Here is a 22,442-nt window from a genome sequence, read left to right as displayed (position 1 = left end):
GGGACCGCTCGGTCAAAAACACACTTCTTTGGTATGATTTGGTGAAGTCCTGTGACAGCAGTGACCGTGGAAATCTGCGATGTTGTGAAGCTTCCAGTCATTTCTGAGTTCAAATCAGTTCAAATGCAGCGCTGCCTTCCTGGAATGCTGTGCTGAAGCGTTGAAGTCGCTTGATGTCACCCATAGGAATAAAGTAGAGCGCGGCGCATCATAAGTGTTCATGGACGACTGGATCTGCAGCTGAGCGAGTGTTTATGGGCGTGCATTTCCTCTATTTGACAAAGAAATACTCCATCAAACATCCAACATTAGTTTTTGAAACTTTGTCTATGTTTAGGATGGGAATCCAAGTCTTTAACAGTGTAAAAAGCTCAGTATGCATGAAACGGCATCTCCCCCCCCCCCCCCCCCCCCCGGCAGGAGGAGGACCTAGACCTAAAGCTAGAGGCTGTAGAGAAAAGTATAGACAGGATTTGTCTAAAAATCATGCTGTAGGAGATGTGGAAAATCCCCATACCATGTAAAGGATCTCTGCCCAGCCAAAGAGGCGGTCTGTCATAAGTGCAATAGGACAGGCCACTTTATGAGTCAATGTCATTCAAAAGCCCTATTAGCACATGATTTGTCTTATCTTGGGACCTTTGTAATTTAGAAATTACTCCCCCACATCTGAATTTTGCATGGCACATTCGCACGGGATATAAGCAAAGCCTGTGATTTTACTTGAATTTACTGACTTATCTTCCAGATATGATGTTAAGACTTGTAAATGTTTTTCCGTTATAGATATAGCTGTATGAAATCATAAACAGTCATATGTATTGAAATCATTTTGATTGTTTTAGAGTAATACAAATAATTGTGTTCAGTTAGAGAATTAAGCACAGACCAGCGGCAGGAGTCAGTTCCCTTTCAGGGGAACTCCCGTTGCATCGAAAGACGCTTATGGGAACGCTTGCGTGATGAAGTCATGAAGCACATGTGAAATCAATCCAATAGTGTGAGGGCACGTCAGAGGCGGTGACGTCACCAGGAAGTATAAAGCCTGCCCAAAACACAACCGCGCTAGCTTCTGTTGTCTTCAGTAGCGCTTTGTGATCAGTGAAAATACAGTGTTTTGATAGTTAGTAAAGTAACTCTTATTCAACACTATGGCGGAAAAGCAGCAGTTTAGAGTGTGTGTGCACCCTTGCCCTCGCTTCCTTTCGGGTGGGGACACACATAGTCTTTGCGTTACTTGTTTGGGAGAGGAGCATGCACGGTCAGCGCTCGAGGGCGCTGGCTGTGGGCACTGCGAAGCGCTTCCTTTACGGACGCTCCGATCCCGCCTGGCGTTCTTTCGCGAGGACGTTCGGGCTCGCGTTCCCCGGGGCTCTGGTCCCGCTGCTGCCGAGGCACAGCGGCGATTACAGTCCTGGGGTTCGCAAGTGGATCTATCAGCGGGGATAGAGACGGGCTCAGCCTTATCTCTTCCCTCACCTGATAGATCCAGTGCCTTTTCTCTGGGGTTGGAAGCACGCACTGCGGTTACTTCCACCCCGAGGGAGGCACCTCTGATGCAGCTCTCCAGTTCTGAGGAGCTGGAGAGTGTTAGTGTCAGAGAAGTAGAGGATCCGCCTCCTCAATCACAAGCATTTGAAGAGCTAGTTGAGGTTGTGACTCGGGCTGTGGAGAGATTAAACATTGACTGGCCCGCAGACAGGCAGGACGTTCGTTCAAAAAGCAAGTTGGACGAACGGTTTTTGCCAACCCGGTCACAGCCTCAACGCCGGGGTCTACCATTTTTCCCTGATCTTCACACCGAGGTGTCAAGATCATGGGAAAAACCGGTTTCATATAGGGTGTATAGTGCACAAACATCACACTATTCCACTATAATGAATTATAAAGAGCACGGTTATGGGGAGATGCCTAAAATAGAAGATAATTTAGCAAGCTATTTATCCCCTGAGTCGGCATCTTCCCTAAAGACCCCGGCATTACCCACTAAGCCAGTACGCACCACCTCTGCCTTAGTGGGTAAAGCTTATTCAGCGTCTGGTCAGGCAGCGGCATGTTTACACACGATGTCGCTGCTACAAGCCTACCAGGCTGAATTACTGAGCGATGTGGATGAGGGCGGGGGTATTGGGCCCGAAGTAGTGTGTGAGCTACGTCGGGCCACAGATTTGTCTCTCAGGGCCGCCAAGGAGACGGCCAAATCTATTGGTCGCTCTATGGCAGCCTTGGTGGCTACTGAGAGACACCTCTGGCTGAATTTGAGCTCTATTAAGGAGAAAGATAAGAATTTTCTGATGGACGCGCCCATGTCTCCTTCGGGCCTGTTTGCCAACACTGTAAACACGGTTGTCGACAGGTTCCAGGAGGCATCCAAACAAGCGGTAGCGTTCCAGAAACTCCTCCCCCGCCGCTCACATTTCACTGGGGCTGCTGAGCACAGAGAGCAGCCCCAAACATCAAAAGCTGGCTCTTCATACCGTGCCACACAAAAGCAGAGTGTGGCTTCTCGTGCTCCCCCTCAAAAAGATTGGGGACAGGGGAAGCGCAGTCTGCCGCAGCCTTCGAGGGGTAAGACGGATTTACGGACCGTCATTGCGTCCAAGAAGGCTGCTAAAAAGAAGTCCTGACGCCCGAGGGGTCAGGATTATGGGGGCGTTCTCCCCCGAAGGGAGGCAGAGTACACCTCATTATACGGTGCCTGTCTCCCTTCGGCGCCCTCCGGGGGCCGTTCTGCCAACCCTGCCACCTCTGGTGTTACAGGGCGCAGCAGTCTCCGACGAGCGTGCGTCCCAGGGTCCACCCCGAAAGGTAGTGGTCCTGGGGAACACGCCCCCTCCAAGGAGGGTCCTAGAGCAGCCAGTTCAGGTGTTCCCTGCCGGTTCGCCGTTACAGGGCGCCGTCCTGGCAGCTCAACAGAAACCAGAAGCCATTCTCGAGAGGATGGTACCTCTAAAAAATTCCAAGCGGCGTGGAAGCTACTGCCAAATATTTCTCGTTGGGTCCTGCATACGATAGAGAAAGGGTATCAGATACAGTTCGGGTCTCGCCCGCCCAGGTTTTCGGGGGTCTTACCTACTGTGGTGGGCCCCGAGCAGGTTCTGGTAATGGAGCTAGAAGTGGAAGCCCTGTTAGAGAAAGGGGCCATAGAATATGTACCTCACTCAGACAGGGAAGCCGGCGTTTACAGCCGGTACTTCATAGTTCCGAAGAAGGGTGGGGGTCTGCGTCCCATTTTGGATCTTCGGGTGCTGAACGAGGCGGTCATGCAACTGAAATTCAAGATGTTAACCCTGAGACAAATCGTGCCACAGATCAGATCCGAGGATTGGTTTGTCACGATAGATCTCAAGGACGCATATTTCCATATATCCATCCTTCAATATCACAGGAAGTACCTGAGGTTTGCTTTCGGGGGGAAAGCGTACCAATACAGGGTGCTTCCATTCGGTCTAGCACTTTCACCCCGCACTTTCACGAAATGCGTAGATGCAGCCCTGGTGCCTCTGCGTCTCCAGGGGATTCGCATTATGAATTACATCGACGATTGGTTGATTTTAGCGCATTCGCATCAGGTAGCGGTTCGGCATCGAGATGTCGTTCTCGCTCACATGAAGGAGCTGAGTTTGCGGCTGAACCCCAAGAAGAGTGTGCTTTCTCCACTTCAGAGGACCACCTTTCTGGGAGTGGTGTGGGACTCGGTGCTGATGCAGGCACGCCTGTCACCAGCACGCATAGAATCCATACTGTCAGCAGTAAAGAAAGTAAAACTAGGCCAGTCACTGACTGTAAAACAATTTCAAAGAGTGTTGGGTCTCATGGCAGCAGCATCCAACGTGATACCTCTAGGACTGCTGTACATGAGACCCCTACAGTTGTGGCTCAGAACCAAGGGGTTTTCCCCGAGGGGCAACCCCTTTCGCATGTTCAGGGTCACGCGGCGCTGCTTACGGGCCCTGTCTATGTGGAAAAAACCTTGGTTTCTGGCCCTAGGTCCGGTGTTAGGGGCTTCTGGTCGTCGCAGGATGCTAACGACAGATGCCTCTCTCACGGGGTGGGGAGCGGTCCTGGAGGGTCGCTCGACTCAAGGTCTGTGGGGGGACCGTCATCTCTCATGGCACATCAATCGCCTGGAGATGTTGGCGGTCTTTCTTGCCCTCAGGAATTTCCTCACAGACCTCAGGGGCCAGCACGTGCTAGTCCGCACGGACAACACGGCAGTGGTAGCCTATATAAATCACCAGGGGGGTCTGCGTTCACGTCCGCTATGCAAGCTGGCACGCCAGATCCTCCTATGGTCTCAGGGGAAGTTTCTCTCTATCAGAGCGGCTTATATTCCTGGGGTCCAGAATATAGGAGTGGACACACTGTCGAGACAGGGGTTGAGGCCCGGGGAATGGAGGCTCCACCCCGACATGGTGGAGCAGAGACGTCTCACTGTCCACTCTGGTTTTCCCTCACGCATCCAGCTCCGCTGGGGGTGGATGCCATGGTACAGGCGTGGCCGAGGCTGCGTCTGTATGCTTTTCCCCCGGTCGCTCTACTCCCGGAAGTTCTAGAGATAATTCGCAGGGACCAGGTGCGCCTTATTCTAGTAGCCCCGCGTTGGCCGGGCAGGGTTTGGTTCCCCAATATAGTGTCTCTCCTCTATGGGCATCCACTTCAGTTGCCAGTCAGGAGGGACCTCCTGTCCCAAGCAGGGGGATCAATATTTCATCCCCGTCCAGAATTATGGAACCTGTGGGCGTGGCCGCTGAAGGGGCCCAGCTCATGAGTTCGGGTCTCTCTACCAATGTGGTAGAGACCATTCTGCACTCTAGGGCTCCCTCCACGAGGAAGCTCTATGCCCTGAAGTGGACGGTGTTCACTTCCTGGTGTAGGAACCGTCACCAGGATCCAGTTCACTGCCCTCTGGGTACAGTGTTGGAGTTCCTGCAGGAACGGTTTGATGCAGGTCTTTCCCCCTCCACCTTAAAGGTGTACGTGGCGGCTATTGGTGCTTACCACACTCCTCTGGGTGGTATGTCGGTGGGTAAAGATCCACTGGTGTCTCGTTTCCTTCGTGGTACTCTTAGGCTGAGGCCTGTAGTTCGCACTAGGGTTCCGGCTTGGGACCTGGGAACGGTCCTCCAGGGCCTCTCCCAGGCTCCCTTTGAGCCTTTGGAGGAGGTTCAAGACAAGTTTGTTACGTCAAAGGCGTTATTCCTTCTCGCTATTTCTTCTCTTAAAAGGATAGGAGATCTTCAAGCTCTGTCAGTGGCACCCTCGTGCTCGGAATTTGCACCTGGCATGGTCAAGGCCTTCCTTCATCCTAGGCCAGGTTATGTTCCTAAGGTCCCTACTAATGTAGCTAGATCTATTGTACTGCAGGCCTTCTGCCCTCCACCTTTTCTCAATCCGGACCAGGAGAACAGTAATTTGCTTTGCCCAGTTAGGGCTTTAGATGCTTACGTCCACAGAGCTGCCTTGTGGCGTAAGACTGACCAACTGTTTGTGTGCTTTGGGCCCCCAAACAGGGGAGCACCGGCATCTAAGCAAAGAATGAGCAAGTGGGTGGTTGAGACTATCTCACTGGCTTATGAGTCGGTCGGACGGCCTTCCCCCTTGGCCGTCCGGTCTCACTCTACGAGGAGTATGGCGGCCTCTAAGGCTCTTATTTCAGGAGTGGCCCTTCAAGACGTTTGTGATGCGGCGGGCTGGTCCTCACCGCACACATTCGTTAGGTTTTACTCTCTGGACCTAGACTCTACTCCAGGGTCTGGGGTCTTGTCTCTCTAAGTGCTGTTTTCTGCACACTGGACAGGCACGTCTCGCTATGGTGGCGTTGGTATGACGTTCCCATAAGCGTCTTTCGATGCAACGGGAGTTCCCCTGAAAGGGAACGCCTCGGTTACGACTGTAACCTCGGTTCCCTGAAGGGGGAACGAGCGTTGCATCGTACTGCCATATCTCCTACATGCCTGTCAAAGCACTACTTCAGACTTCGAAGCTAGCGCGGTTGTGTTTTGGGCAGGCTTTATACTTCCTGGTGACGTCACCGCCTCTGACGTGCCCTCACACTATTGGACTGATTTCACATGTGCTTCATGACTTCATCACGCAAGCGTTCCCATAAGCGTCTTTCGATGCAACGCTCGTTCCCCCTTCAGGGAACCGAGGTTACAGTCGTAACCGAGGCGTTTTCATTTATCACGAGTGAGAAGCTGACAATTTACAGTGAAAGATTCAGTTTCAGAGCTTAATGAAAAAGCGCCCATTTAAGAGAGCTTGTCATTGTACTGTTCTGTTGTTATGTTTTTCATTAAGAGTATTGATATTAGTATTAAACACACCATTCAAGCAATTTGCTCCCAAACTGGTACTCATTCTAAAGTGAAAGTATAATCTGTGCGGCCGCAAAGGAATTCATAACTGTGCGCATTATAAACGCAGCTCCATTCTTTGTAAAAGATAAAGGTAGAAATGCGCACAGGAAACAAAAACCTTGCAAAAATTATATATGATCCGCCTAATCCTGGCCAAATCACAGAGATGCTTATTCACACAGGACTAATATTATCACAGTACCTAGACTGTGATTCAGATGAAGGACAAGCATTCCTTGGAGCTGTAGAGTTAAATACTCAAGGCTGGTGCACAACCGTTCAGATCTTGGAACAGCCAGTGAAAATGAAAATGGACACTGGAGCAGATGTCACAGTGATACCTGAATCTGTATTCACACAGCTAACCTTAAATAGCAAAACTGGTCTGAAGAAATCATGAAGAATACAGATGGGACCAGTAAAGCATGTCCTGAATGTGATAGTCCTGAATAGGCGAAGACATCTATGTGGTTAAAAATCTCCTCACACCACTCCTGGGCAGACATGCCATTGAAACACTTGGCCTCACTGCAAGACTGGATAATGTCACAGAATGTCAGTGGCAAGAGAAATATCCAGAACTTTTCACAGGCTTAGGTGAGCTGAAAGAGGAGTACCGTATTAAGGTACAGCCCAATGCAACACCTTACTCTGTGAATGTATCAATACGGATCACAGTATCATTGATGGAAAAAGTCAAAGAGGAGTCATCCAGGATGGAGAAGCTCAACATCCTTAAGAAAGTAGTGGAACCTGGTGACTGGTGTTCGGGTATGGTTCCAGTACTTAGCCTGAAAACAAGGTGAGAATTTGTGTTGACCTGACCAAATTAAACAGCGCTGTCAGAAGAGAGAATTTATTTTGTTATCAGTAGACCTAGGGGTGGGCGATATGTAAAAAATATCATATCACGATTTTTTCTGGGGATATCACGATTCACGATTTTTATCCCGATTCTTTTTCAAGTTGGTTTTTTAAGACTATTTTGCAAATTACAAAGGTACAATACAACCAAACTAATGTCCCCATATAAAAAATATACTCTTACCATATATGTTTAAGAATATTTTAATCAAGTGAAGATTTAATGCAAGTGCTATTCTGCAAAGAAAGAACATTCAACAAGACTTGCATTACAATTACTGTACCATCAAAATGAACATTTGTTTAACAAATCTAACAAATCTTAGTTTAACAAGTCTTACAAATCAAATAGCTTATTAGACATAGATCCTTAGCAACACCTTCAAAAATGTAAATGGATTATTATTTTTTTTCAAAGTTAAATAAAGTTTAAATAAAAATTATAACTTTCAATGCAAGTGCACAGACTTTAGCATAACTCCCAAAATAAACATTGGCTTAGAAAAGAAAAATAAACATACAAACTGTAAACAACCTTTTGTACTCTGTTAAGTACCATAGATGTGCAACATGTTTCAGAAACAAAAAAAATTAAATAAAGATACAAAAATATTTCCTGACCTCATTCCTGAGTCTTGTAAACTTAGCAGCTTTGGAACATATACATTTGTAAAGATTACAAAGTATGACACATCACAATCACAAATTCTTAGAAAGGAAGACCAGCTGATTCACTTTCTCAGGCTTAAGAGATGCCCTTTGGCAGGTGACGATATTGCCACCAGTGCTGAAAGCCCTTTCCGAGGGAGCACTTGTGGCTGGAATACAGAGATACTTTCTAGCAAGCTGGCTAATTCTTGGAAAGTTTGCCTCATGTACTTTCCACCATTCCAGCGGATCCACCTCACTTTCTGCATTTGGCGTGGACAAGTATCCCTTCAATTCTCCTTCTATTGCCTCTTTCACAGATGAGGAAACTGATGTGGTTGCAGATGCACTTGCAACACCGAAGGCTTTTAAAAAGCTGGAAAGTGATTTCTTTGCTTTCTTGGGTGGTGTCTGATCCTCATCAAGGATTTGTGATGTGGAGGCTGAGGTACTAGATGTGGGCTGCTGATCTGATTTTGGAGACTGCATGTGTATGGTCATCAAAGACTCCAGCTCAGCCACAGCTCTGGTTTGTATTCCCTCTACCTTGTCTTTGGCAATGAATTGTGTTTTGAATCTGGGATCGAAAAGCGAAGCCATATCCAACAGGTCATCAGTGGTGGGGTCCTGATATTTGTCAGTGAGGTAATTGAGAATGGTTGTCTTCATTGTTTTTGTTAGTTCAGTGTCTTCATCATTCAGGCTCAAAATGTTGACTTTCAACATGTGAAGCACTGGCTTGACATAAGACACACTCACATAGTCCTCACCTGAGAGTGCATCAGTAAAGTCTCTCAGTGGACTCAGTGCCTTTTTCACAGACTCCATCACGTCAACATCTTGCCATAATGGGACCAAATGCCTTACCTTCTTGTCTGCCTTCAGGACCTGAGAAATCGCCTTTTCCTGGTCAAGCACTCGCTCAATCATGCTGAGCCTCGAACCCCATCGCGTTGGGGACTCAGTGATGAGCTTCTGTTGAGGTAGCTTTAGCTCAGCTTGAGCATTACTTAGTTCCCTCTTTTTCTTCCAGCTGAAGGAGAATGTGCTGACAACTTTCTTGCAGACAGATGTTGCACGTTCAACACGAGGGTCTTTGGCACTTTTTTCTAAAAAAAAAAAGGAAAAAAAAGAACAATGTATCAATTAGATTTAACCAAATGCACAACACAATGTAAAAATGTATATAAAATATTTAAATGTATATATAACATTTCATTTACAAAACATTTACTCATACCAGTGCAATTATTATAGCAAATTAATCTCATGATTTTACTATGTTCAAAGTTCCTAATGTAATTTGCAATGATTTATTATAATAGCTGAATATAATCACTTGAATATCGGAGACCATTATTTTTAGTTGCACTTACCGATGGCTAGGTGGAGTCTGTGCCCAAAACACTGCAGACGAGTCCAGCTGTTGAGCTCCAATGCCTTCACCATATTGGCCCCACTATCTGTCGTCATACAGGTCATGTTTGCTTCTTTCAGTCCCCAACATTCAAGCGCGTCCTTAAGACCTTGCGCTATGAGCTCGCCTGTGTGGTCTTGTGGAAAATATGTTGTTTCTAGACACGCACTGCACAACTTCCACTCATGAACAAAGTGAATCGTCAGACTTAAATACGGCTCTGACGTACGGCTAGACCATAAATCAGCCGTTGTAGCAAAAAACTTAACGTTTTGAATTTTATTTTGAATCTTGCTGCGGCACTCTGAATAAAGCTGTGGAATGGCAGTGGAGGAGAAATATTTGCGACTGGGTATTTCGTAACGTGGATCTACGACTTTGAACAGTCTTTTAAAGCCTTCATTTTCCACAGTCTTTATAGGAATCATGTCTTTGGTCAGGTAAAATGTCACGGCATCAGTTACGTCTTTCCAGCGCTTGCTCGTCCTCTCATACGGAGCTCCTTTCTGATATGTTTCTTTCGTTAGAGTTGTTTGTTTAAGCCTTGTCGTTTCTGGCTGCTTGGTTGTACCTGGTGATGTCCTCGCGTGGGGTCCTTTTAAAATTAGACTCTCTGCATATTCTTTCGGGTGCTTTCTCTTGAGGTGGTTAAAAAGGTTCGTTGTGTTGCTATCCGTCGTGCGAATCTTATCATTGCAACATTTGCAAATAACTGTTGTTTGCGCTGTGTCTGTTAGCAAAAATCCGAACCATTTCCATATTACAGAAGTTGCATTTTTTTTAGGAACCAAAAAAATGTGTTTCCTCCGTGTTTCCCTCCATTGTCACGGACTCCGTCACTTAATCTCACTGAATTTACGAGCAACATATACGAGATTGTTAACCTGGCGCCGTCTATCGAGGATATAACGTGTTGCGCACTATATATGGCGATACAACGATTTTTCTGAAAAAGTGGATCGTGCAGTAATTTTGATCGTCCACGATCAAATATCGTGTTATCGCACAGCCCTAAGTAGACCACACATTAGGCCAGTTAGGCAGAGCTAAAATCTCCACAAAGATAGATGCCAATTCTGGATTTTGTCAGATCCGTTTAGCTGAAGAGTTTCATCTACTTATTACCTTAATTATGTCGTTTGGGCGTTACTCCTTCAAGAGGCTTCCATTTGGGATCTTGGAATGGAGTAACATGTCATATGGATGACATCCTCATATATGGACTTTTACCGGAGGAACATGACATCATACTGGACGCAGCACTACAGAAGCTTTGGAGTGCTGGCCTAATGCTTAACAAAACAAAATGTGCGAATTTGCAGACAGAAGTCAAGTTCTTGGGCCACAAGCTGTCTTCAGATGGATTACAGCCTGATCCAGACAAACTGGCTGGAGTACAAAATATACGTGAACCTACCAACTTGTCTGAGGTACGCAGCTTTCTCGGGAACGATGAACCAATTGCGGAAGTTCATTCCAGAACTTTCTATGAAAATAAAGCCCTTGCGAGACCTCTCTCAGAAAAGTCTGCGGTTCTGGGAATCACCACAGCAGAGTCATTCATGTTGCTAAAAAAGAGCTTATTATGACGCCAACTTTGATCCCAGCACTCTTTGATCCCAGCAAGGAAGCTAAAGTCACAGCGGACACATCATCCTTTGGTCTGGGAGGAGTGATTCTTCAGAAGTTCAGTGATGCATGGAAACCCATTGAGTATCCGTCTAGAGACGTTGCGAAAACCTCACATGGAAATATTTGACGCAACAGACAGGCGTGGGTGCGCCTCCATCAGCCTGAAACAGACAAGGAGCAAGCAATTGATTGGCCAGAGTTATTTGAGGATGATTACGTACCTGACAGTCAGATGCCAACAGTCCGTCAACCATCTCCAAGTTCAGAGCGCTGCCATACCTACCCGACATGGGGCATACACAAGGTCGGGACATTTTTCTATGCCACCAAGACGAATTAACCTGTAGTTCATGGCTGGTGATCACAGAGGCAGAGTAATACTCTCACTGTGCCAGGAGTGCTCAGGTAGTCCACCCTGACCTCCTTAAAAAAAAAAAAAAAAACAGCAAACAGGAAAACACGATGTTAATGAAAAAAGTGAAATTGTATGTGAAAGAAAAAATAATGTGAAAAAAGATAAAGGGTTAGTTCACCGAAAAATGAAAATTATGTCATTAATGACTCTAATGTCGTTCCACACCCGTAAGACCTCCGTTCATCTTCGGAACACAGTTTAAGATATTTTAACTTTAGTCCGAGACCATATTATTGCTCCATTGAATGTATGCACGGTATACTGTCCCTTTCCAGAAAGGTAATAAACACATCATCAGAATGGTATATAATTGACATCAGTAATTTAGTTAGAATCTCTTGAAGCCTCAAATAGATTTTGGTCCAAAAATAACCAAAACTACGACTTTATTCAGCATTGTCTTCTCTTCCGTGTTTTTTTTCCTCCAATCTGCAAACAAAGATTTGAACGGTTATGAATCAGTGAATCAATTCATGAATCAATACGTTGATTCAGAACCCCTTGAATCTTTGTTTGTGAACTGAAAACAAACACGGAAGAGAAGACAATGCTGAATAAAGTCGTAGTTTTGGTTATTTTTGGACCAAAATGTATTTTCGATGCTTCAAGAGTGTATAGCTATGTTTCTAACCCACTGATGTTACATATGGACTACTTTGATGATGTTTTTATTACCTTTCTGGAAAGGGACAGTATTTTTGGATGAACTAACCCTTTAAAGCATCATTTTATTCAACGTTAGAGATGCATATTATCTATATGTTTATAATTGAGTAAAATGGCAGTATGTTTATGATGTCACACATCGTAGCAGGTAACCCACCTCCCCAACCCCACCCCCACCCCCAGTCTCAAACACACTACTTAGGGACGTCACCGTGGCTCACTCAGTAGCGATCTCACTAATAAGATATCCCTACATCTCCCCTTCCCAAACAATAAACTTTGAGAACTCAAAAATGTTACAAAAATACCTGCTATGCTGTGTGATCAGTACGCTGCTTTGGTTCATCCACAAACACAACAGTAAACACGAGGGGGGTACTTCTGTCTGCGTCTAGTGCGACCTTTTCGGCGTGATTACGCAATCACTGGTACACTGCAGAGATGAGGAATTTAGGTTAAAAAGTATGAGTTTTTTTTTTTTTTTTTTTACAATGGCCAATGGTTTCGCTAGATAAGACCCTTTTCATCGTCTAGGATCGAGCAGAGCATCTGAAAGCCTTCAAAGCCTTTTTAAGCTTAATTGATTTGGACCTTCAGCATTTTGGTTGCCATTGAAGTCTATGGTGAGGAGAAAAATCCTGGAATGTTTAACAAAAAAAATCAAAAAACGTAATTTATTTTCGACTCAAGAAAGAAAGACATGAACATCTTGGAGTTGAAGTTGGGACTGAGTAAAATATCAGGAAATTTTCATTTTGAAGTGAACTAATCCTTTAATTGGCATGTAAAGCTTTGGACTGTTAATTAGCCTGACATGGCTGACTTGTTTTGGTTTAACTTTGTTAGTTTTATTTACACCGAATCTAACATTCTTTTATTCCAAATACAACTCGTATAATGCTACTAACATTACATTTGCCAACGAATACAACTTTAGTTGAGATCTACTGTATTACACTGTAATAACCACAACCTAAATAAACAGTTTGCTTTGCACACACAAGATATTCGGTGCACTTTCATAACGACAGGGTTTGAAATTAATTCCAGCCATGGTGGCTAAAAATGGAGGGTAAGGATGTCAAATCACTATAGGCAACTGGACAAGTTATGTTACTCAAATTGCTGGTGAAGTTTTATGTAACCCGTGCAGTTTTAGCACACATAGCCTACTCAATTCATGAGTCAATATGAATATTAAATATAGCTGAATTGAAAAGCACCTGCACATTTCTGGCTAATTTAAACACTAGGAACGAAAGTGTCAAATAAATATTGTAGGCCTAATAAGTCAAGTTAAATCAATTTTATTTAAATAGTGCTTTTACAATGACGATTGTTTCAAAACAGTTTCACAGTGTTAAACAAGAAAGAAAAAAAATCGTTATGCCAGTAGTCTCACATCTTTGCACCTTTTTCACCCGATGCGTTTGCATCACTGTAAACAGTAACTGTCTAAATTATTCAGGGGTCAGAAGGACAGTTTTCACATGTTGCTTTTTTAATGATGAAACCTTTTTTAAAAGAAAATGTATGTATAATAACAACAACAATCATACATTTTATCAGACAATGCAGCAAACTTTTAGTTAAAAAAAAACTATACTGTAAAAATAAACTCTTCGCCGGTTCACCATGCTAATCATTTGGTGATGCTGTTCTATCATTGGCTCAGGTCTCGTTTGGGGTGTCAGGTGACTGTGGAGCGTTGGATGGATGGAATGACTGTTCGTGTTCCGCATGAGATCAATGATCAACGAGGAAAACCAGAGGCAGTGAGCAGCAAATGATACACAAGCACTCACACTTAATATGCAGTCAGATTTGATTTGATTTTCTAAAACTGATTTTGTTTTGTTCTGTTTTAATGGAATATGACCCATAATAATAAAATTACCCAAATTAATATTCCCACAAGAACGAATAGGATGAATATTTCTTGCCTAAAATTATGTTGATTTTGTTCATCATGTACTGTATCTTTAACTGTGTTTTTTCGTGATTTCTTTTTTTCACTGAACGGAGAGTGGTTGTCATGCATATGAGCTGTGTCCGAAGAGAGAAGGATAATTATAATACTTAATGTAATCATTTTTTATTGACTAGTATAATGAAGATTACAATAATTACAAGATTATAGTAAAATTATATAAAATATCTTAATACAGGCAGTGTTGTTTTTTAAAGGGATTGTGAAGATTTTTATGGGGTGGGCAAAGCCTATGACACACACGCACGCACGCATGCATGAGTAGGTCTATGAAGGATAGTAATAGGAGTTACCAGACCAGTGGTCGAGGCCAAAAACAGAGGGGCGTTTTCCACTGAGTTACCTGATTTGCCCACGTCACAATGTAGTGTTTAGTGATAGGGCCGGATCATTTTCATTGTGTGATTTATAAACACCCATCAGTTTGAAAGCACCCACAAATTTAGAAACGCCCACTTTTGTTCCGCAGAGACACCATACTCATCAGAGTTTCCTAATTTGTCTTCATTACCAAAACATTAGAGCAATACATGCTTAAAGGTACGCTGTGTGATATAACCATCCAGTGAATAATAGTTTCTATTCCTCTCCATTTTTGATTTCGTTTTAACTCCTACGGTGGCCGATTTAGTCCCAGATTAACATGGCAATCCCCCTCTTCACATTCGACACGGTGCCATCGAGTGTTAAAATGCGAAAGGCGAAACTTGAATTTATGGGTATGTCCCTCTTTGGCTAATGTACTTTCAAGATGGAGGGGCAACATGGCGACCAGCATTCGAACCCCTCACCCGTATGTATTTTCAATGGCATATTATAAACTTGCGAGAATACTTTATTACTTGAAAGAAGTAAATATACATTAATGAGCGCATATATTTTTGAAACAACTAAGGCCCTGTCCACACGAAGCCAGCGCTTTCCCAATCCGATCTTTTTTCCCCCTCGTTTCAAGAAATATCTGCGTCCACACGAGATTACAAAAACGGACTAAAAACGATGTAGTTTGCATGCCAGGCCAGTGTGTGGCGCTGTAATTCTGCCACAGAAATACACTAAAAACAGAGAAGAAGAGTTGTGGCTAGGGAGGGGTATAGCAGTGGTCGGAGGTGAGGCAAAATCTCATAATAAAATAACAATAAATACATTTGCTACTTAACAGATGTGTTTTATTAATGCCTACACCTACCCCAACCCAAAACATACCCTTACAGGTATGCAGATACGTTAATTAAATGACACAATATTGATGTGCGCATGCCCAGTGCCTATAGTTGTATCCCTTTACCTCTTTCACCGTGCTGGACGTAGTGTGATGACATCACCGTTTCAGAAAATATACGGATTCGCTGTACACACGAAAACGGAAGATGATCGTTTTCAGATTTATCCGCTTTGGGACCCGGTTTCGAAAAATATCGGATGCATGCTTCTAAAACGCCGGATCCGTGTGGACGAAACGCTGATATGGTACAAAATTTATACGTATACACGCGTCTCCGTGTGGATGGGGCCTAAGTGTTTTTAGCTTAGAATAAACGAAAAAAGTTACACAGTGTAGCTTTAAAGCTTTGGGCTAGTAAGCCAACGGTCCTACATCCACGTGGTGACCTCAAGACCCATGCTTAACCTTAGACTGCTCTAGGGGCACTACATGCCTCTGGTAGCAAGAAAACAACAGACTTTACAGCGGCTTTACTTGAGGAAGGATGTTTTTTAATGCAGTGGATGTGAGGGGCATCAGTGTATTGAAGTTCCTCATTCATTCTGTGTTTCCTTGCATACTTTATGCCCACTGCTAAAAATGTGTTTATAATTTCCATCTTAGGTGTACTATACTTTTGCATACTTTATACTTTTAAATACTTATGCCTTACATTTTGAATTGAATTGGCCACACCCTACAGGAAGCTACATTGGAATGACTGGAAGTGGAATTGGATACACTTTATTTTAAGGTGACATAGTTACATTGTAATTACATTGTAATAAAATATTAATAAGTTCTATAACTATTATCTATATTGTAAAAACATATTGTTGATTTAACTTAAAAAAGTAACTTGGTTGCCTTACAATTTTGAGTTTATTGAAACTGAAAATTTGAGTTTATACAATGAAATTGATTTAATAAATAGAAACTCAAAATATTATTGTATCTGAACCACATAAAAAATGTTAAATTATGAAAATAGCACAATTTGGCATGTTTCACATTTTAACTGTTTCACAAATAAAACACACAAATCCCCAATATGCTTACAAAATCTTTGAATAATATTTGAATAAAGGTTGTCGATTTTCAAAAATGTGTTCATTATATTAACTCAAATGTTTTATTTCAATGAACTAAACATTTTAAGGCAACCAGCTAGCTTATTTTTTTAATATATTTTTTTTAGAGTGTAGCATACTCGCTGTAGAGATACTGTTGGTTTAGGGTCAGTTTCTTGTAATTATGCAAACTGTACTGTTATTACCATAGTTAGTGCATGTAGTAATGTCTAACTACGTCACCTTAAACTAAAATCGTTCAATGGATTTTACTGAATTACAATTTAAATTCAACACATTAGTACAGTTAATGCACCATGGGAGATAAATCTTTTTTTTATTACATAGAATATTTCCTTTACGCTGAGTAAATTCTACTTAAAATATAATCCAACATCCTTCAATTAAAATCCTTAATTTAAAATGAATTCAAATTCAGAATTTGAATTGAAAGTTGGCATTGTCAGTTCAAAATCGTAATGCACAGTTGACAAAAAAAAGAATCAACAAACCATTCTTGCAAGCACCAATATATCTTTCTGGAAAAGTTTCATGTTGTCACTAAACAACCACTTTACACAGAATTGAATTGTTAAAGGTAAACAAAACATTAGATTTAATTCACAAATACAGATATGGACTGCATTTATATAGCGCTTTTATCCAAAGCACAATCCCCCAAAGCACACAGATAGCACAATCCCACACGCATCACAATGCATACTAACAATGACACGCAAATTTCACAATGTAGTGAAGGAATTATGCACTCTGACTGTCATCAGCAGCTTTCAGTGTCCTCAGAATGCTAAACACTAGTTATCTGAATCATATTAAGAGTGTAAGAGTACTTTATTATATCATAATGACCCCTGTACAGACAGCAACAATGGGACATTTCTGTTGTTTGTTTTTCAATCTATGTATCCACTCTACGCGCTCAACCATCCAGAAAGATTGCTGCGATATAGAGCTAATGAAAAAATGCACATTATACATGAATAAATTGTTATGTGGAAAACTCTTCCTGTGGTCTTTATTTCCCCATAGACATTTTGCACAAGCATAAGTAGCTAAACTTACACATGTACTGCAAACACGGTTGAACATGAGTGTGACAGGATCGCTTAAGTCGAGCGAGGTGTCGCAGAGCTCTGGTGATTTGTGCCCCCTCTCTTGGGGTATTTGACAAACTGACACCCCCTTAAATCGAGTGTCAACCACAGTCTGTCAAATACTCTAAGAGAAGAGCCTAGATCAGAAAGAGGCAGGTAGATGTGTGGATAGACCTGGAGAGATGAGGGAAAAAAACAGTTTTAAAGCATGTTTAAAACAGGAAGATCTGTCCTCTGTCCCTTTCACTCCTCCCTCTTCCTCCACACTTTCGGCAGATGTACTCAAACAAACTGAATAATCAACGATTCTTGCTGTCTTAGAAATATTTTTTCAGAATCAACGCAAAAGAGAGTCCCTGAGTGGAGAACAGCATCTGGCTCAAAATACCAGGTATAATTAACAGTAAAATTGTTTGAAAAAGTTTCCAAATCCTATGATTCTCAGAGACCTTATGCAAAGTTCAAACTTTAGATTATTTAATAGAGATATTTCTTCCCCCACCATGCATATCTCTGTTCCTTGTTACATATCTTGCATTTTTTATTTTACTTTCTTACTTTATCTTTCTAGATGAGATGATGTTCAAACCTTACTCTCTTCTGCAGTGGTTGGATCTGCATGGCTCCTCGTCCTCGCCGTGGCCCGGTGTTGCTTCCCTGGGGAGCTCTCCGAGGTGTGTGTGTATCATGCGCTGATGAGTGTTTGTGTGAAGCGGACAGCATGTGTGTGATCACTAATAAGCCACCAGCATGAGGAGGAAGTAAAAGGGGGAAGATAACACAGAGGCTTTAGAGCAGGAAATATCTGGAGGTTAAGAGACAAAACTGTGTGTTAAAGTAGTTGTGAAATGTAAAAAAAAAGTTCTGAGTTTGCAATACCAGCCACAAACTCTCCCGCCAAATTACTCCACAAACTGTAACCTTGTGTGTGTTGCATTGTGTTGTATAACCAGTCAATTTTACATTTAGTTTATTTCCTTTAGGACCTAAAACACAAAAGATTGCAATGCGTAATTCAAAGATGTGCCTAATAGCATGAAAATAGGACTCAATTTGGACTTGATACATTCAGAGAATGTGTGCATACAGTGTGATGTCTTTCATTAACACTAAGCATTGTATACGCATCCATGACACCAGCACATGATCGTTTAATGACGAAAGCACAAGCACATACTTGTTCAATCGCTTGGTGAGGAAAGTGGTAACTAATGAATGTTATACATTACTCCAGGATGAATAAACGCAGAAGCCATTAAAGTCTAAAAGAACTTGCAGAACACTGCTAGGGAACAACAGTTGAGGACCCACAACCAGTTGTGAAGAATGAAAATCAAGAGTCAGGAGTGCAATTAATTAAAGAACAATGTACTGAAGATTAGTTTGCAGTTTCATCAGCAGAAGCCAGCTTCAAGTCTCACAAGGAGTTTGTAGGTCACGCGCTCTGCATACATATAATTTACGCAACAATTATAGCCTTTTCCAAGGTCTAGCTTTAGGTTACATTGTTTCTGATTGACTAAGAGAAAATAGATGACTAAATCTCCACACATGTTAAGTGTATCAGATTCTTGGCTTCATAGATCACTTGTTGACGCTTTCACCCTGGAATTAGGCACATACTGACCTTCCAGGTCTGGAGCAGGCACCAGCTTGCCCAGAACAACATATTGTCACTCTCTCTAGGATACCCGTTGTACACCTTCAGTACCGATCTGTAACACAGAATACTGTGCACATACACGAAAAGTATTCAGACCCCCTTAAATTTTCACTCTTGGTTATATTGTAGCCATTTGCTAAAATTATTTAAGTTAAAATTTTCTCATTAATTTACACATAGCACCCCATATTGACAGAAAAACACAGAATTGTTGACATTTCTGTAGATTTATTAAAAAAAGAAAAATTGAAATATCACATGGTCCTAAGTATTCAGGCCCTTTGCTGCGACACTCATATATTTAACTCAGGTGCTGTTAATTTCTTCTGATCATCCTTGAGATAGTTCTACACCTTTATTTGAGTCCAACTGTGTTTGATTATATTGATTGGACTTGATTAGGAAAGCCACACACCTGTCTATAAAATACCTTACAACTGTGCATGTCAGAGCAAAGATTGGAGATTCCAAGATGGCGCGGCTGTGTTTGGCCAGCCACTTGCTGTTCACTGTTTATGACCGCACCACACTGCTGGAATTGCGTTTTACAACTAATCGCCTCATAAATGCCCAGTCCTTTAAACATCCACCACTATTGTTGACATTAATTCCTCATTTCCTGAGTCTGTCTGCTACCAGGCAGTAAGCGCCGCAGAAGACGCGGTTGGAGAGGTGGGTTACATGTCAGGCTGAGGACTCACCTGGATTCTTCGTTGCCGAGGTGTGGAGATCAATCAGGATTTGGCAATGTTCGAAGATTGCGGGAATGCTACCGGTGGCTCAATTTAATAATTCGTTACATTTATATAGCGCTTTTCTAGGCACGCTTTACATAGAAGGGGGAATCTCCTCAACCACCACCAATGTGCAGCACCCACCTGGATGATGCGACGGCAGCCAGAACGCTCACCACACACCAGCTTATGGTGGAGAGGAGACCAAGTGATGAAGCGTCGATGAATGTCGGTTAGTTCCAACACTGCCATCCCATTTTCGTGTCCTGCCGTGTTGGAACGTCCAAGGAAATTGTCCAATTGCTTGTGTGACATCGCCGCCTGTCAACTTAACTACTTTCCCCATTGCACTTTGCAACACCAGATTGCTCAATAACAAAATATTTGTCCTCAATGATATCTCCTCTCACTATCTGGATTTCTGGGCTTCCCCCAGGTGACTTGGGAGCTTTCTTCCCTCTGGCTACCTTTACTTAAACACCCCGCGGCAAGCGGGTAGGGGCGGGGGATAGCCACCACACATAGACAGTCCCTGAAGTGTCGCCAGCTGTCCACTAGAGGGTATTCCAGCTATGAGTTACAGGTTTTTGTGCTAACACTACCCTGTCCTTGTTTTTGTGCAGTAATCTTTAAACAATAATTAAACAAGGTTTTCTTAAGGGAGTTCTCAGAGTTCCTGACAGAGTTTTTGTCATAGTTTGACAACATTCTAATCTGTGGTGATTTTAACATTCATATTTGCTGCCAGATTATGGAGTCTGTTTCGCTCTACAAGGTAAAGTCGACCAATGGTCCATTGGACCCCTGGATCAATGATAGAACTTGGGCCCTCAGGCGCCAGTGTAGACAGGCTGAGCGCAAATGGAAGAAGGACAGGCTGCATGTGTCACTGGAGATGTTTAGAGACAGTCTGGTCACCTATCAGAGAGCACTGAAGGAAGCTAAAGGACAGTACCTCTTCTATCTCATCAACAGCAATAGCCACCGCCCTGGAATTTTATTCAGTACTATTAATTCTGTCATAAATCCGGTGTCTGTTGCCTTGAATGATGTTTCTGAAAATACATGCAATGCATTCAAACAGTATTTTTGGACAAGGTTTTGGCTGTTAGGCAAACCATTACACAAGCTACTACTGCTGCTATGCCTTTTCATGCGGCGCAATGTGTGTTAGAGAACTTTGATGAAGTTACTCTTGTGGACCTCAAAAAAACTGTCCTCGAGTTGAAGTCTACCACCTGCCCTCTAGATGCTGTTCCCGCAAGGATTTTGAAGGAGGCTGTTGACATCATAGGTCCCTGCCTTGTTTCCTTCATAAACAGCTGTCTTAGTTTGGGTACTGTTTCTATTGCTCTCAAACATGCCACTGTTAGACCGTTGCTCAAGAAACCCAACCTTGATCCCTCCATACGGTCTTACTTCCACCCTATTTTTCACCTGTCATTTCTTTCTTAAGTTGATGGAGAAGCTTGTTTTCACCCAACTCCAGGCTCATCTTCAAATGCACGTCATTGGTGATACATTTCAGTCTGGTTTTAGGTCTAGACATAGCACTGAATCAGCGTTACTGATGGTCCATAATGCCATTCGTGGAGCCCTGGATAGTAAAAGCTCTGTGGTTTTGGTGTTACTGGACCATACCGCTGCATTTGACACTGTGGATCATGCCATCCTCCCCTCTCGTCTTCAACATGTTGCTGGTCTGCAGGGTGCGGTGCTAAATTGGTTCTCCTCATAACTCACTAACAGAACTTTTTCAGTAATGCTTAATGACTTTTCCTCCTCAGTTGCCCCATGTCATCTGGTGTGCCTCAAGGTTCCATTCTCTGTCCTATTCTGTTCTCACTCTATATGCTGCCACTTGGTCAAATCATCTCCAATCACAACGTTCAATTTCATTTCTATGCAGACGACCTCCAGATCTATCTCCCTGTGATTCTGAGCAACCGTTTTGCATTGGACCCTCTCCATAATTGCCTTCAGGACATCTAACAGTGGCTTTCCAAGAATTTCCTTCATTTGAATGAAGAAAAGACTGAGTACATCCTGTTCAGCCTGGATTCATCCAGCAGTTCTTTTAGTTTTGGTCCTCACACCTCAGTTTGCTCCCACTGTGCGTAACCTGGGTGTTATTTTATTTTTTTAATTGCAGTACGATAAACAGATTGGTGCAGTAGTGAAGGCAAGTTTTTATCAGCTAAGACTGCTCAGTACAGTCAAATCATTCTTGTCCCGAGCTGACCTTGAAAAAGCAATTCATGCCTTCATCAGCTTGAAGATAGACTACTGCAATGCCCTCTACACTGGACTAAATCTATCACTCCTTAGTTGGCTTCAATTTGTGTAAAACGCGGCAGCACGTCTTTTCTCCAACACCTCCAAACATTCACACATCACCCCTGTCGTCCACTCTCTTCACTGGCTCCCAGTGCGGCTTAGGGTGGAGTATAAGTTGTTTGTGTTCAAGGCCATCTATGGTCTGGCCCCAGCCTGCCTCGCCAAATTGGTAACGGTCTATCAGCCAGCAAGAACTCTCCACTCCTTTGAATATACCTCTCTGGTTACTCCCAAGTTCAAGTATAAAAAGTTTGGAGGCCGGTCATTTGCCGTCCAGGGACCAAAGCTGTGGAACGCACTTCCAGCACACTTACGAAGCATAAGC

The 22,442-nt window shown here is 43.1% G+C and overlaps 1 protein-coding gene and 1 long non-coding RNA gene across 2 annotated transcripts in view; one reads left to right on the top strand and one right to left on the bottom strand.

Moving 5' to 3' along the window:
* Positions 1-14,205, top strand: part of fdx1b (ferredoxin 1b) — a 36,530-nt gene extending 22,325 nt beyond the window's left edge. The window contains exon 4 of the mRNA XM_067439205.1: positions 13,680-14,205. Coding sequence (XP_067295306.1) covers positions 13,680-13,794 — 115 coding nt within the window. The 3' untranslated portion in view covers positions 13,795-14,205. The remainder of the gene's footprint in view (positions 1-13,679) is intronic.
* Positions 14,206-17,101: 2,896 nt separating this feature from the next.
* Positions 17,102-18,108, bottom strand: LOC137071323 (uncharacterized). Its single transcript, XR_010904412.1, has 2 exons — positions 17,978-18,108; positions 17,102-17,557 (listed from the first exon to the last, which is right to left on the bottom strand). It is a non-coding gene; the product is annotated as an uncharacterized lncRNA (long non-coding RNA).
* Between the last annotated feature and the right edge of the window lie 4,334 nt (positions 18,109-22,442).

Source organism: Pseudorasbora parva, chromosome 3, assembly GCF_024679245.1.
Source record: "Pseudorasbora parva isolate DD20220531a chromosome 3, ASM2467924v1, whole genome shotgun sequence".
In the NCBI taxonomy this organism is placed as follows: Eukaryota; Metazoa; Chordata; class Actinopteri; order Cypriniformes; family Gobionidae; genus Pseudorasbora; species Pseudorasbora parva.
This window is presented reverse-complemented; position numbering and strand designations above follow the sequence as displayed.